General features: G+C 38.7%; 2 protein-coding genes across 2 annotated transcripts; both read right to left on the reverse strand.

Moving 5' to 3' along the window:
• Positions 1-2144: 2144 nt before the first annotated feature.
• LOC116417229 lies at positions 2145-4134 on the reverse strand. Its single transcript, XM_031929288.1, has 2 exons — positions 2661-4134; positions 2145-2568 (listed from the first exon to the last, which is right to left on the reverse strand). Exons 1-2 carry the CDS (start codon positions 3665-3667, stop codon positions 2325-2327), a joined length of 1251 nt encoding a protein of 416 aa, XP_031785148.1. The 5' UTR covers positions 3668-4134; the 3' UTR covers positions 2145-2324.
• A 4175-nt stretch (positions 4135-8309) lies between these two features.
• LOC116417137 (ADP-ribosylation factor-like protein 6-interacting protein 4) lies at positions 8310-9399 on the reverse strand. The gene is made up of 3 exons (XM_032601233.1): positions 8743-9399; positions 8581-8664; positions 8310-8502 (listed from the first exon to the last, which is right to left on the reverse strand). Exons 1-3 carry the CDS (start codon positions 9062-9064, stop codon positions 8432-8434), a joined length of 477 nt encoding a protein of 158 aa, XP_032457124.1. The 5' UTR covers positions 9065-9399; the 3' UTR covers positions 8310-8431.
• Positions 9400-14207: the final 4808 nt, after the last annotated feature.

Here is a 14207-nt window from a genome sequence, read left to right on the forward strand (position 1 = left end):
GGAAATCTGGCGATGTTATCTGTTTACAGTCGCGCACGTGCACTGAAAATCTGTACTTTTCCCTCTTGTCCTCTCATGTAAATCTTGAAACCACTCTACCTCCTGCTGTTATATAACCGAAAATAGATTTTTCCACTGCATATCCTTCTTATTTTATAAACAAATAGTTGCCTAATTATTAAGAAATATTATAAATATTTTATTATTAAGCTAACCAATATTTTTTCTTAGATTTTAATTGCATTTATAAATACTTTAAGACTGCGCACTTGTATGGCAAATCGAGTAAAAACAAAATTTACAATAACTATTAATTAACAATAAAAAAATAGATTTCCCATAAAAAATAAATATATATATATCTATTCATATAGAATCGTCAACAAATATCAAAACGCCAAGTGCGATAAATAAATTATAATTACTTAGTTAAATAAAAAATAATGTTAAGTATTAGTTTACTCATATATACAAATAGTTAGACCGGAAAAATTAATTAAATCTAAACTGCAAAAAGCCACAAAAACAATAATAAAAGATTACTAATTGTCAAATATACAATTAGTTATAGATAAATAATACAAAGGTTTAATGTAGGAAAACCAACACACCGAAATTCATCCGAACGCTACAACAATTTAGTAGTTATTATGATTATTATTATTATTATATATTAACCTAAACGCAACTATTTGTTATAGTTTTTATTGTAAGTTAGAAGATAAGTTGCGTATAACGGACTGAGCATTGCAATAGATTTTTATCCTTATTCATTTACGATTATTTAACGATTCTTTTTGTACAAAGAAGGGGAAGTGCGGGTAAAACGGCGCATAGTTGAACGTGATTTTCCTGTAAAAATTATCTACAACACATAAATATTTATAATAAGGGAATATTATGACTAATATTCATAAAAGATTGTTTAAACAGTATTTTCTAAAGAGTAATTATTAAACAAATAATCAAATTACAAAATCTATTTATTTAAAAATCTATACTTGAAAATAAAAATTTTAACGAATCAAGATAACAGTCAAATATCTTTACTAACAATAATAAAAATAATCCATGAATACTATATTTTAAACAATCTTTTATAAATATTCATTTTTGCATCTGTAAATGGTACAAGCGTCGCTATCTGTCTCGGGGACAGAGAAACCATATTGGTCTCTCCCCCGGAAAATTTAGTTAGAGTAGGGGGTCTCCAGACCCAAGCGTAGGAGGAGTCCTCGAGGAAACTCTCTTTCCATTGGAAAATCCTCCGAAAATCTCTCAAGGAGGGAAATCGAGGGATGGGCCTAAGGTTACGAGTATCCTCGAGTTGCAACTCAAAATCACTCCGGTCCCGGCTCCCGCCCGGTAAACAAACTATTCGCGCTCAGTCCGCATTTTGATTCAATTACGACTTCGGTCCCGGCTCTCAGTTAGTTCGGAAGCAACAAACGCGCTCAGTCCGCATCTACACATTCTTACATTACGCGCTTAGTCCGCATCTTCACAATTTTTATTTTTACGCGCTTAGTCCGCAATTTTATACTTACAAATATTACTGCGCTCAGTCCGCATCTATACATTGTTATTTACGCGCTTAGTCCGCATCTACACATTCTTACATTACGCGCTTAGTCCGCATCTTCACAATTTTATTTTATGCGCTCAGTCCGCATCTTGAATTTATATAAGTTGTACGCGCACCGTTCGCTCAGTTATTTTTATAATATATACTTCTAACATTTAAACTACGTGTCTCTTTTATTATTAAAAATCCGACACCTTATTCGTATCAAAGAAAACTTTCATTCCTACTTTTCCTCGAGAAAGTTCGACGAGTGCAAGATTCACAGCCCAAGCAGCGGGTCAACAACAACATAAAAGAGTAAGTAAAGATTATTGCATTTATTTCACTCTGTACTATCTTTTCCTTGTAACCATCACTGTGTGGTTTGGAGTCATTTCTTTTCCGCTACGAAGTAGAGTCAAGTGCCGGTTGACTATAAAGTTCTTATATATAGTGTCGCTAAATCTCAAAGGTTTTGAATAAGGTATTTGTATTTCAAACTGCCGATCAGGATATCCATCCTGTTAATCACAGTATTTTGAATATACAATACTAAAATCGCGAATTTATCTCTTTTTTTATAAAATTATACTAACTTTGCAAGTGACTGTTCAGGATTTGTGCCTGTTTAGCAGTCGCTCCAAAGTTAGTCAAATTTCTAAAACAAAATCATCCATTAAGATCCCTTGTTTAGTTTTGTTTGCATAATTTTTATAAAATTAAATTTAGCACTCTATCCGCTCCAATAACTACTCCCGAATCACACCACACGCGACAGCTCATCCCTACCTATTTGCTGAAACGCAAGGGTAAAAAGGAGCAACACCCTTCCTGGAAGTTTTCTACCGAGAATATTTCCAAGATTAAAACGAACGGATTTGGTTCGAAAGGACTGAATCCGACGTGACATCACCATGTACTCATGATCTTTTTCTAAGTCCGTGACTTTCTTCTTAGGCAAGAACTCGCGCTCAGCAATTTTGTTAAGTGCAGATAGATCCATTCTGAAACGTGAAAAAAATAAGAATTTGTGTGTTAGAGAAAAGATTTTCTTTGAGAACAAAAAAAAAATAGTGAGAATCAGCTATGAACTTACTTGAAAATGTTAAGTGAGTCTTGGTTTCTTCTCCAAAGGTAGGTAATTTTCAAGCTCGACTGCTCGAATGTGCTCTTCACCGTGGTGCGTCGGTTCATATAGCCATTCCCCACCACGATGTCTGCCCCTTCCATAGCCTCTTGTAGAATATCTCTTCTATTGGAAGATGCCCCCTCCATCGATGGATTCCATTCGTGCATTAGCTCCTCACAAACATCGTATTCTATAAAGATTTGTTCGCCTGTATCGCCATAAAGTGTCATCCCCACTCGTGCTGCACTGTTTTCATTGGACAATTCGCTCCCCCTCTCCATTGCTCTCTCGCTTTCTTCTTTAGTATTGGTCGCTTCATACCCCTGCTCCAATTCCATCTCCCCCACTCTTTCTCCTCTTGTATCAGCCATTTTTTCATCCTCCTCCATTTGACTTACAGCCAGTGCCATCTGCACCTCAATAATTCGGTAATGACCCCAAGGCAAAGTGTCTGTGCTATGAGGTAATAAGTATCTTTTATCATCATGCGGACTTAGTGCTATTTTGTTCTGTTTTTCAGTATGCACTATGTGTAATTTAGAGCGAATGTTGCACTGCTCACGTTTAACAATAATTTGTTCTTCAAGACATTTTCGATAATCTTCGAACGTGATTGTTTTCTTCACAACACTTGACTTTATGCCTTTGGCTTTTTTCACAGTCTCAGATCCATCTATCAAAATACTATACATTTTGCTACGTAAACCAATAAATTCTGTCATAATCTTGCCATTGCATTCATCTTTCATTAATCCAGGCACTTTTTTATTGACACGTGGAATTCCAAATTGATTGTTCTCTTTGTAATCAGAAGTATCAAATTTGTGCAAGTCTTCTTTCATTATTTTATACATATCCACGTCATCAACTTCATATATTAGACTATCTGTGTCGGTGTAAAGGAGTTTACATTTTTCCCCAAGTCGCCGCTTCATATACGAATAATGAAAATCGTATAACAATGTTTTAGACATATCGAGAATGCTGAGACCAACGTATATTGGTTTTTTAATTGTAATACTTGTTCTCTTTAGCTGTATAGCAACCAAATTTTCATCAAAGATAGCACAACTATGAAAATTTGGTTGAGCTACACGTGCTTCTGCTCCATATCGACCTGTAAATTTATTCGCTAATCGCACATCAACGCGAGATCGTTCTCGCTCGATGCACTTACCATATACTGCATTAATTAATAACTTGTAGAAAAGCTTCTCAAACTCATTCTTGGCCTGCTTTCTCTTCTCTGTATTAAATTCAACATATGGTTTGAGCCAAGGCTTCTGCTCAAAACAAAACAGTAGTCAGCAGTTTCTTCTGCTTTGAGCCAGGGGGTGTACGATGCTCTGCACAAAAAGGCAAATCTTGATGATCATCATGTATTTCTTCAGGATACTCTAAATCTACTTCAGCAAAGTAGCCTGTATCAGAGTCTGGTGGTGCATTGAAAAAATTTGAATTTGTTTAATATTCAATCCATTTGAATTTTCCCACTGGTAAATACTGCACCATGGCCCATCCATAAAGATTATTAATATCAAAATATAAGAGCGTCTTCGTTTTCTGATTCTTATCATATGATGATCCCATGTAGGGATTGTTTGCTTTAGCATACCGATTGCAACATTGACTTATTCCTCCTCGAATGCCTGCTTCAATAAACATCAGCATATCTATATCTGTGAGAAGCTCCAATTCCACTTTTGTCATTTTTAGAGCTGCTGAAAATGTGAGACCTGGAGTCGTGTAAAAATCAGAATATTTACCCAAAGTTCTTATAGTAAACATATTCCACACTGTAACAGCATGATGATAGTCTTCATCAATAATGTGAGAATCTGTTAGTTTATTGTAAAACGCATTCTTTTCTGGCAGTTTTGTAGTCATCAACTTGTCCAATCCATCTACGAAATCATATGGAAATACACCTTTTCGTCTCAGAAGATTGATTTGCTCATCTGTAAATCCATCAGTTTTGAACTCATTTACTGCTATCGGCACTGTTTCCAAATATGATGCAAGCTTTTCCAACGATGATGGTAAAAAACGCCATGAATCAATAAATCTAAAACTGATGTCACAGTCATCTATAAACTTCGTAAATGAAATATATTTTTCTTTGTTGTGAGGTATCAGAGATACTCGTCCAGTCATTATTGTAGAAGTAGCAATCTCTTTCAAAATGAAGTGTGTGTCATAATTGAGGTTATGAAAGATAACCGGCACAAACCTCGAATCCTTGTAATTTAAATTGCATGAATTGTGAGCTGCCCCTCTGAAACTAAATAGAAAAAAATGTCTTACATGTTGTACAGCATTAAAGTCAAATATTTGTATACATTAAAAACTAACGTACCGTCCTGTTAGATGACAATGGTCTCGTACTGCGAGTTCATCATTTTTAATAGGCTTTCGACATATATGACAAACAGTTGACCCCCGAAAAGATAATTCTTCTAGATCTGTAAGTCTCATTGGTTTTGGATTTTTGTAGAGTAGATCAATCTTTTCACTAATTCCTTTCAATTCTCGAACAAACCATTTTGCCGGTGTCTCTTCATCTTCATTTTTTTGTCTGTATGATTTATAAACAGATAAACTGTCATCAAAGCTGCACTTTATATAATAGCCTATGCTATATGCTTCATGAAGCTGAAAAGCATTTTCATTTTCAGTAGGCTTTAACAAACATTCGAAATCTGCATAAATAACAAAAGGAACTTTTTCACTTTTATTATAATCTTCAAATTTAAGAATGTTATTCTTAAAGTCGGGCAAATTAATTCGACATTTATTTATATTTTTGCAATAATTTTCGTGCATTTGCAGCCTTTCTTTACAGTAAAAAATTTGCAAACACCTTTCGCAGTGGTATGATTTTACATGAGATTTGCTTAATTGAGAGCTTAAAATTCGAGACAGATACTTAATCCAAACGTAGTGGTATTTAGGCAGGCTTCCGCCAACATCATGATTATTTTCTTCATTTTCATCTATGTAAAAATCTTGAATGAGGAGTAGATTTACATGTTTTTTTTTCTTTTCTTTTGTAATATGGCATGGCGATACTTCAAACTTTACATTATACTTTTTTAACATGTATACATTTACTGAAATATCATTTAATTTTTCAAATTTTGGTACATCTTTAAGTTTGACTGGAAATTCTATATCACCAAAGTTCAGCTCGTTCTCATACATACGATATTGATTAACTCTATTGGGATTAGTTTCACTAGGATGCAATGCTGAAAGTATAGCATACTTGAAACACTGATTATCATTATTACGAATATTAACACATGCCTTTTTCTTTTCTATAAACTTTGGAAGTGGAATGAAGGAACTCCCCTTGATTGGAGAATATTTTTTCATATTGATACACAAACTGATAATACTCGTCAGGGGCCAGCCAGAATCTTTCTCCTGAAATTCTTCAAGCTGGGTGAGAATAGGTTCTTTGATATGATCCTTAAACCATTCTTCCAAATTCGTTGACATGAATGCTGTAACACTTTCACTTGTAAAATATTTAATGTCAGTCGTTTCCTCTCCATTTTTCTGCATAGAAAATTCTGCGATAAAGTCAGAATTTATTTTTACAGCGTTATATTCCTTCAAGCAATCTTTAACCTTGAAAAGCTTTTGCGCATCGTTAAAAAAACTTAGAATGTCCACATGCTTTATATTTACAACTACACCTGTTCTAATTCGATTTTGAAAAGCTGATTCTACATCACGCCACTCAACTCTAGCTTCAGTTTCTTCCGATTGTAGACTTCCTCCTTGCTGAAGATGTTGTTTGAGTTGAACTTGCACACATGAAAGATGTGTCATACAAGTTTGATATTTCTGCTTTTCTCCTCTTGAAAGATTAGATTTATTGATTTTTTCGTTCAATTCCTTTATTGTAGAATTGCACATGTCTAGCCAATAATGAATATCATTATTGCTCATTCCGTGTATATTTCGTGAAGTATCACGCACTACTTCGACAAGACGTTCGAAAAGTTGAATTGAAGCCATATTTACTTTTTCCAACTTAAAGTAACACTCACAGACTCGTAAACGAAAAAAGGACTAGTTTTGTGTACTGTGGTAGTAGTAGTAGTAGTAGTAGTAGTAGACGAAGACTGCTGCTCAAAGTAAAGTTTCCCTTTATATAGGGAAGACCATAAAAGAAGAGGTGGATTTTTTTATGTCTGGTCCAATGAGAAGCGTCATCTTCTGAATAGAAAAGCTGAGGAGCAAGATATGTTGAGGGGGGGGGGTGAATTTTCTTGGGGAGGGGTGGTTTTTCTTGGGAAGGGATGAATTTTCTACTTTTAGACCAATGAGAAATCGTCTTTCAGACCCATCCAATCAGGGCCTGTGCTTCTTTTAAGCATCCAATTGTAAAAAATCATAAGGCGGAGTTTCTTCTTATATAAACCAAGGTGAGGAAAGTCATCTGTTCATTTTCAATCCACACTTCTTACTGAAATTCTAACTCTACAAAGCTCCAAGATGACTACAATGTGTGAATACAAAAAGATGTTCGAAAATACCATACTGAAATATCCAGAAGAAAATGTTTATATTGTTGACATTCAAGGATTTCAAAGGATTGCTGTGGATACTTTTATTTTCAAGGAAATTAGTTTCCTCAACGTAAAAAAAACAGCTTTACCAACTGCTTACCTCTTCAAGTCTCCAATGCCGTGGGAAGAACTTACCGAGGAAGAAAAATGTATGATTCATTGGCAAGAAAAAAGTTACCATGGAATCGAATGGAATTCTGGTGACATTCCATACCATCGACTTCAACAAGTCTTACAAATCTTTACGCGAGGTGTTAAAAAAATATTCGTTAAAGGAGAATAGAAAGCACTGTGGTTAAAAAATTATTTGCCGAATACGTAAGTATTTATACTTTCCTTCAGTTTTTTTCCATGCTCTTGATACTTCAATTTATCCACATTTTTTTTTTTTTCAGTCTAATATCCAATGTCGAAGATCTCGGATGCCCTCCACTGGAGAACATAAAAAGTAATAAAAATTACTTTTGCTTGCACCATCAACTTTCTATTAGAAGAAAACCAGCATGTGCCGTCCATAATGCTCTTTCAATAAGAGCATGGTTATTAAATTATTTGTCTGGAAAATTTAGTCAAGACGAAGTTGATTAAAATGTATTATGAAAAAAAAAATGATTAAATAAAATAATTTAAAAAAAAAATTATAATTCTTACGATTCTTTTTTATCTTTTAAAACAAAAAAAAATGTTGAAAAGGGATTGAAATTTATCTTAACATATAGTCAATTTATTTATTTATTTACACTAAAAGGAAGACAAAGAGCAGAGTATATCAATTTAAAAATCATATCTAAATTTTCTGAAATATTTTACAATTTTTAAATTTTCTAAATAAATTTGGGAAAACTCAAAGTTTTAATAAACGATGAGGTGTCCACAGTTCTTTAAATTTATTTTTTTTTAATAATTTTTGTAAATTTTGTTTACATTGATGTGATCTATTATTATCTCATCATCTATAATCCGCGGTAAATTGCGTTGTTGTTGCTGCTGAGGTTGCTGTTGTTGCTGTGAGGGCTGTTGCTGCTGCTGTTGCTGCTGCTGCTGTTGCTGTGGCTGCTGCTGTTGCTGTTGCTGCTGTTGTTGCTGCTGCTGTTGCTGTGGCTGCTGCTGTGGCTGCTGCTGTTGCTGCTGCTGTTGTTGCTGCTGCTGTTGCTGGTGTTACTGCTGCTGTTTACTATCAGTCCTTTTTAATTGCAAAATACCACGTCTCGGTACTGGTCTCGTAACCTCTGAAAAATTAAAGCAAACAAAAAATAAATTTATTGTATACAAAATAAAACTAATTTATAGATAAAGCATTTTTTTACCTGAAGTCATTGTAGATGTTCCTGGTTTTGGTGACGTCTCTCTCTCTCCTACCTTTTTCTTCTTCTGCTCGTTGCCTTTTTGATCTTTAACAATAAAAAAACAGATTAGCATTTTTTTAAATAAAGTTATATAATTTTAAGAATAAATTTAATATTTTTTACCATTTACTTTTCTCTTCATATTCGAGGACGCGATCTTAGGAATCGGCTTGAGATCGCGTATACTTTTAACAGATGTACATGTTCCGCTAGAGCTGGAGCTCGAACTAGAGCTCAAACTAGAGCTCGAACTCGAGCTCGAACTCGAGCTAGAACTTGAGCTCGACCGAGACCGTCTTCTTCGGGTCACCGAAGATTGTCGAGGCTGCTCAGCCGTCAAAGATCGCCGAGGCTGCTCAGCCATTGGGGATCGCTGCGCCGGATTAGCCGCCGAGGATCGTCGAGGATGCTCAGCCGTCGAAGATCTCTGAGGCTGCTCAGCCATTGGGGATCGCCGTGGCGGGTCAGCCGTCGGAGATCGCTGCGCCGGGTCAGCCGCCGAGGATCGTCGAGGATGCTCAGCCGTCGAAGATCTCTGCGGCTGCTCAGCCGTCGAGGATCGTCGAGGCTGGTCAGCCACCGGGGATCGTTGTGGCAGGTCAGCCACCGGGGATCGTCGTGGCAGGTTAGCCGCCGGAGATCGTCGTGGCAGGTCAGCCGTCGGAGATCGTCGCGGTGCTAATTGCTGCAAAGCAGCATTTGGTGGTGGTGGCACTGCAACATTAAAAAAATTTTAATAAATTAATTTAAAGAAAAAAACTTTAGAATAGTACAATAAAAAAAAAAATTCACTTACGTGTTTCGACCACGTCCATTGCCCAGGAGACGTAGTCGAGCATTGTTAGGAGAGTTGGTGCGTTGGCGACCAGCCAACGTATACGCTCCTGGGCGACCTGCAGACTCCGTCGGCTTCGAGAAGGCTGCATTGATGAATTTAGCTTCTTCGGTGACATTTTCTTGTCAGCTTGCAAGAAAAATCCTGACTCCGGTGTATCTTGAGGGGTTATACTCGAAGGCGGGAGAACACTTTTCACTATTTTGCCGAATGAACTTGGAAACGAGGAGTGAATTGACTGACGAAGCATGCACCGGGTCCTTAAATACGGTGGACAGCGAAGCTTCCCTTTCCACTTCAATTGCCAAAAGTCCTTCGAATTGCCGAAAAATTTCCACTTTCTTCTCGTAGAACCTCCCTTAGACACTTCCCACCGGAATTTTTAAAATCTCCTCCCTCTCAACAAAATTTGACCATCCCTCAATCACTCGAGTGTACACCTACGCTTTCTTGGAGGGAGAGAGAGAGATTGAGCGTAAGATTATCTCTTCAAGAATCGTCAGTTTCAAGTGTGTGCGAAAATTATCTCTAACGTGGAAAACAGCTTTGAGGGTTCATCACTTCACCAACCTGCACACACCCACGTTTTCAAGAGAAACATATCGCTCATTCCAAAAATTGGCAACGGTCTGAGGATGCCTTACACAGCAATAACGATTAATTTCTTATTCGACCTGCACACGCCTGCATTTTTCTCAAAAGGAATATGAAGCTTTCGCATGAGAGGTGTAACTGATCACTATACAATGCTTCATTGTCTACCACCTGAGCGGGGTCCTTGGCGTGCGCATCCACCTGCACGCGCCCACATTTTTTCTCCAAAGCAATACGCAGCATTCGTATGAAAGGTGTAACGCTTATTCTAAAACTAAAGGGCATCGATCAGTATACCATGCTGCATTGTCAACCACCTGAGCAAAGGATGTCGGTGTGCGCACCCGGTACACACCCACATTTTCCTCAAAAGCTAATCCCGAAATTGGCATCGGTTCGAGGATGCCTTACACGCGTCAATAAGGATTGATTTCTAATCCGTGAAACAGGTGTGTAAGAAAGCCAACACCTCAAAGGATTATCTTTTTCTACGGTACACGCCCACATTTTCCTCAAAAGCTAATCCCGAAATCGGCATCGGTTCGAGGATGCCTTACACGCGTCAGTCAGGATTGATTTCTAATCCGTGAAAAAGGTGTGTAAGAAAGCAAACACCTCAAAGGATTATCTTTTTCTACGGTACACGCCCACATTTTCCTCAAAAGCTAATCCCGAAATCGGCATCGGTTCGAGGATGCCTTACACGCGTCAGTAAGGATTGATTTCTAATCCGTGAAACAGGTGTGTAAGAAAGCAAACACCTCAAAGGATTATCTTTTTCTACGGTACACGCCCACATTTTCCTCAAAAGCTAATCCCGAAATTGGCATCGGTTCGAGGATGCCTTACACGCGTCAATAAGGATTGATTTCTAATCCGTGAAACAGAAAATTAGAGAACGCTATAGGCATTCCAAAAACATATTTGAGAGAGGGAGTACACTTTTTCATCGGTTAGCAAATCACTTAGAGTGGAAGTGTTTTCGTGTGCGGGAGAGAGGGAGATCCATCCCACTCTTGAGAGGAAAGGGAGTTTTCTGGTATGGGGAAAGAGGGAGAACCATTCCCACTCGTCCATCGGGCACCAAAACACTTTGAAAGGAGAGGGAGTGTTTTAGTATGCGGAAAAGAGGGAGAACCATTCCCACTCTTCCATCGGGTACCAAAACACTTTGAAAGGAGAGGGAGTGTTTTAGTATGCGGAAAAGGGGGAGAACCATTCCCACTCTTCCATCGGGTACCAAAACCCTTTGGGAGGAGAGGGGGTGTTTTAGTATGCCTATGTTTTGGTATGCCTATAGCCTATCTACTAACGAGTGATTTTTGACGCTCTTGTAATTGAATTTTTATAACCAGATACCATACGCGCCGCGACTTGTTAGAGAAGCGTGTCAGCTACAAGCTTATACGTCGGCAAAGCAGAGGGAGGCAAGGGAGAGAGAGAGAGAGAGAGAGAGAGAGAGTGATCTTTGACGCTCCAAGACGTCAATTTTCATAACCAACTACCCCTCGCGCCGAGATTTTTAGAGAAGCGTATCAGCTAGTAGCTTGTACGTCGGCGAATCAGAGGGAGGCAAGAGAGTTTGAGAGAGAGAGAGATTTTTGACGCTCCAATACTTGAATTTTTATAACCAAGTACCCCACGCGCCGAGATTTTTAGAGAAGCGTGTCAGCTAGTAGCTTTTAGGTCGGCAAAGCAGAGGGAAGCAAGAGAGAGAGAGAGAGAGAGAGAGAGAGAGTGATTTTTGATGCTCCAAGACGTCAATTTTTATAACCAACTACCCCACGCGCCGCGAATTTTTAGTAAAGCATATCAGCTAGTAGCTTGTACGTCGGCGAATCAGAGGGAGGCAAGAGAGTTTGAGAGAGAGAGAGATTTTTGACGCTCCAATACTTGAATTTTTATAACCAAGTACCCCACGCGCCGAGATTTTTAGAGAAGCGTGTCAGCTAGTAGCTTTTAGGTCGGCAAAGCAGAGGGAAGCAAGAGAGAGAGAGAGAGAGAGAGAGAGAGTGATTTTTGATGCTCCAAGACGTCAATTTTTATAACCAACTACCCCACGCGCCGCGAATTTTTAGTAAAGCATATCAGCTAGTAGCTTTTACGTCGGCGAATCAGACGGAGGCAAGACAGAGAGAGAGAGAGAGAGAGAGAGAGAGAGAGAGAGAGAGAGAGATTTGCCTTTCCAAGACGTCAATTTTTATAACCAAACACCCCACGCGCCTCGACTTTTTAGAGAAGCCTGTCAGCTAGTAGCTTTTACGTCGGCAAAGCAGAAGGAGGCAAGACAGAGAGAGAGATAGAGATTTGCCTTTCCAAGACGTCAATTTTTATAACCCAATACCCCACGCGCCGAGATTTTTAGAGAAGCGTGTCAGCTAGTAGCTTTTATGTCGGCAAAGCAGAGGGAAGCAAGAGAGAGAGAGAGAGAGAGAGAGAGAGAGAGAGAGAGAGAGAGTGAGAGAGAGTGAATTTTGATGCTCCAAGACGTCAATTTTTATATACAACTACCCCACGCGCCGAGATTTTTAGAGAAGCGTGTCAGCTAGTAGCTTTTAGGTCGGCAAAGCAGAGGGAAGCAAGAGAGAGAGAGAGACAGAGAGAGAGAGAGAGAGAGAGAGAGAGAGAGAGAGAGAGAGAGAGAGAGAGAGAGAGAGTGAATTTTGATGCTCCAAGACGTCAATTTTTATAAACAACTACCCCACGCGCCGAGATTTTTAGAGAAGCGTGTCAGCTAGTAGCTTTTACGTCGGCAAAGCGAAGGAAGCGAGAAAGAGTGATTTTTGACGCTCTTGTACATGAATTTTTATAACCAGATACCATACGCGCCGCGACTTTTTAGAGAAGCGTGTCAGCTACAAGCTTATACATCGGCAAAGCGAAGGGAGGCGAAAAAGAGTGATTTTTACTGCTCCAATACTTGAATTTTGTTAACCAAATTCCCCACGCGCCGAGATTTTTAGAGAAGCGTATCAGCTAGTAGCTTTTACGTCGGCGAATCAGAGGGAGGCAAGAGAGAGAGAGTGAGAGAGCGATTTTTCCTTTCCAAGACGTCAATTTTTCAAACCAGCTACCCAACACGCCACGAATTTTAGAGAAGCGTGTCAGCTACAAGTTTATACGTCGGCAAAGCGAAGGAAGCGAGAAAGAGTGATTTTTGACGCTCTTGTACTTGAATTTTTATAACCAGATACCATACGCGCCACGACTTTTTAGAGAAGCGTGTCAGCTTGTAGCTTTTACGTCAGCAAAGCGAAGGAAGCGAGAAAGAGTGATTTGTGACGCTCTAATACATTAATTTTGTTAACCAAATTCCCCACGCGCTGAGATTTTTTGAGAAGTGTATCAGCTAGTAGCTTTTACGGCGGCAAAGCGAAGGGAGGCGAGAAAGAGTGATTTTTGACACTCCAATACTTGAATTACTATAAGCAGATACCATAAGCGCCGCGACTTTTTAGAGAAGCGTGTCAGCTTGTAGCTTTTAGGTCGGTAAAGCAGAGGGAAGCAAGAGAGAGAGAGAGAGAGAGAGAGAGAGAGAGAGAGCGAGAGAGAGAGAGAGAGTGAGAGAGAGAGTGAATTTTGATGCTCCAAGACGTCAATTTTTATAAACAACTACCCCACGCGCAGATATTTTTAGAGAATCGTGTCAGCTACAAGTTTATACGTCGGCAAAGCAAAGGGAGGCGAGAAAGAGTGATTTTTGACGCTCTTGTAATTGAATTTTTATAACCAGATACCATTGCCGCCGAGCTTTTTAGAGAAGCGTGTCAGTTACAAGTTTATACGTCGGCAATGCGAAGGGAGGCAAAAAAGAGTGATTTTTAACGCTCTTGTAATTGAATTTTTATAACCAGATACCATACGCGCCGAGATTTTTAGAGAAGCGTATCAGCTAGTAGCTTTTACGTCGGCGAATCAGAGGGAGGCAAGAGAGAGAGAGTGATTTTTGACGTTCCAAGACGTCAATTTTCATAACCAACTACCCCACACGCCGAGATTTTTAGAGAATCGTGTCAGCTACAACTTTATACGTCGGCAAAGCGAAGGAAGCGAGAAAGAGTGATTTTTGACGCTCTTGTACTTGAATTTTTATAACCAGATACCATACGCGCCACGACTTTTTAGAGAAGCGTGTCAGCTTGTAGCTTTTACGTCAGCA

The sequence above is a fragment of the Nasonia vitripennis genome, assembly GCF_009193385.2.
Source record: "Nasonia vitripennis strain AsymCx chromosome 1 unlocalized genomic scaffold, Nvit_psr_1.1 chr1_random0003, whole genome shotgun sequence".
NCBI classification, from domain to species: domain Eukaryota; kingdom Metazoa; phylum Arthropoda; class Insecta; order Hymenoptera; family Pteromalidae; genus Nasonia; species Nasonia vitripennis.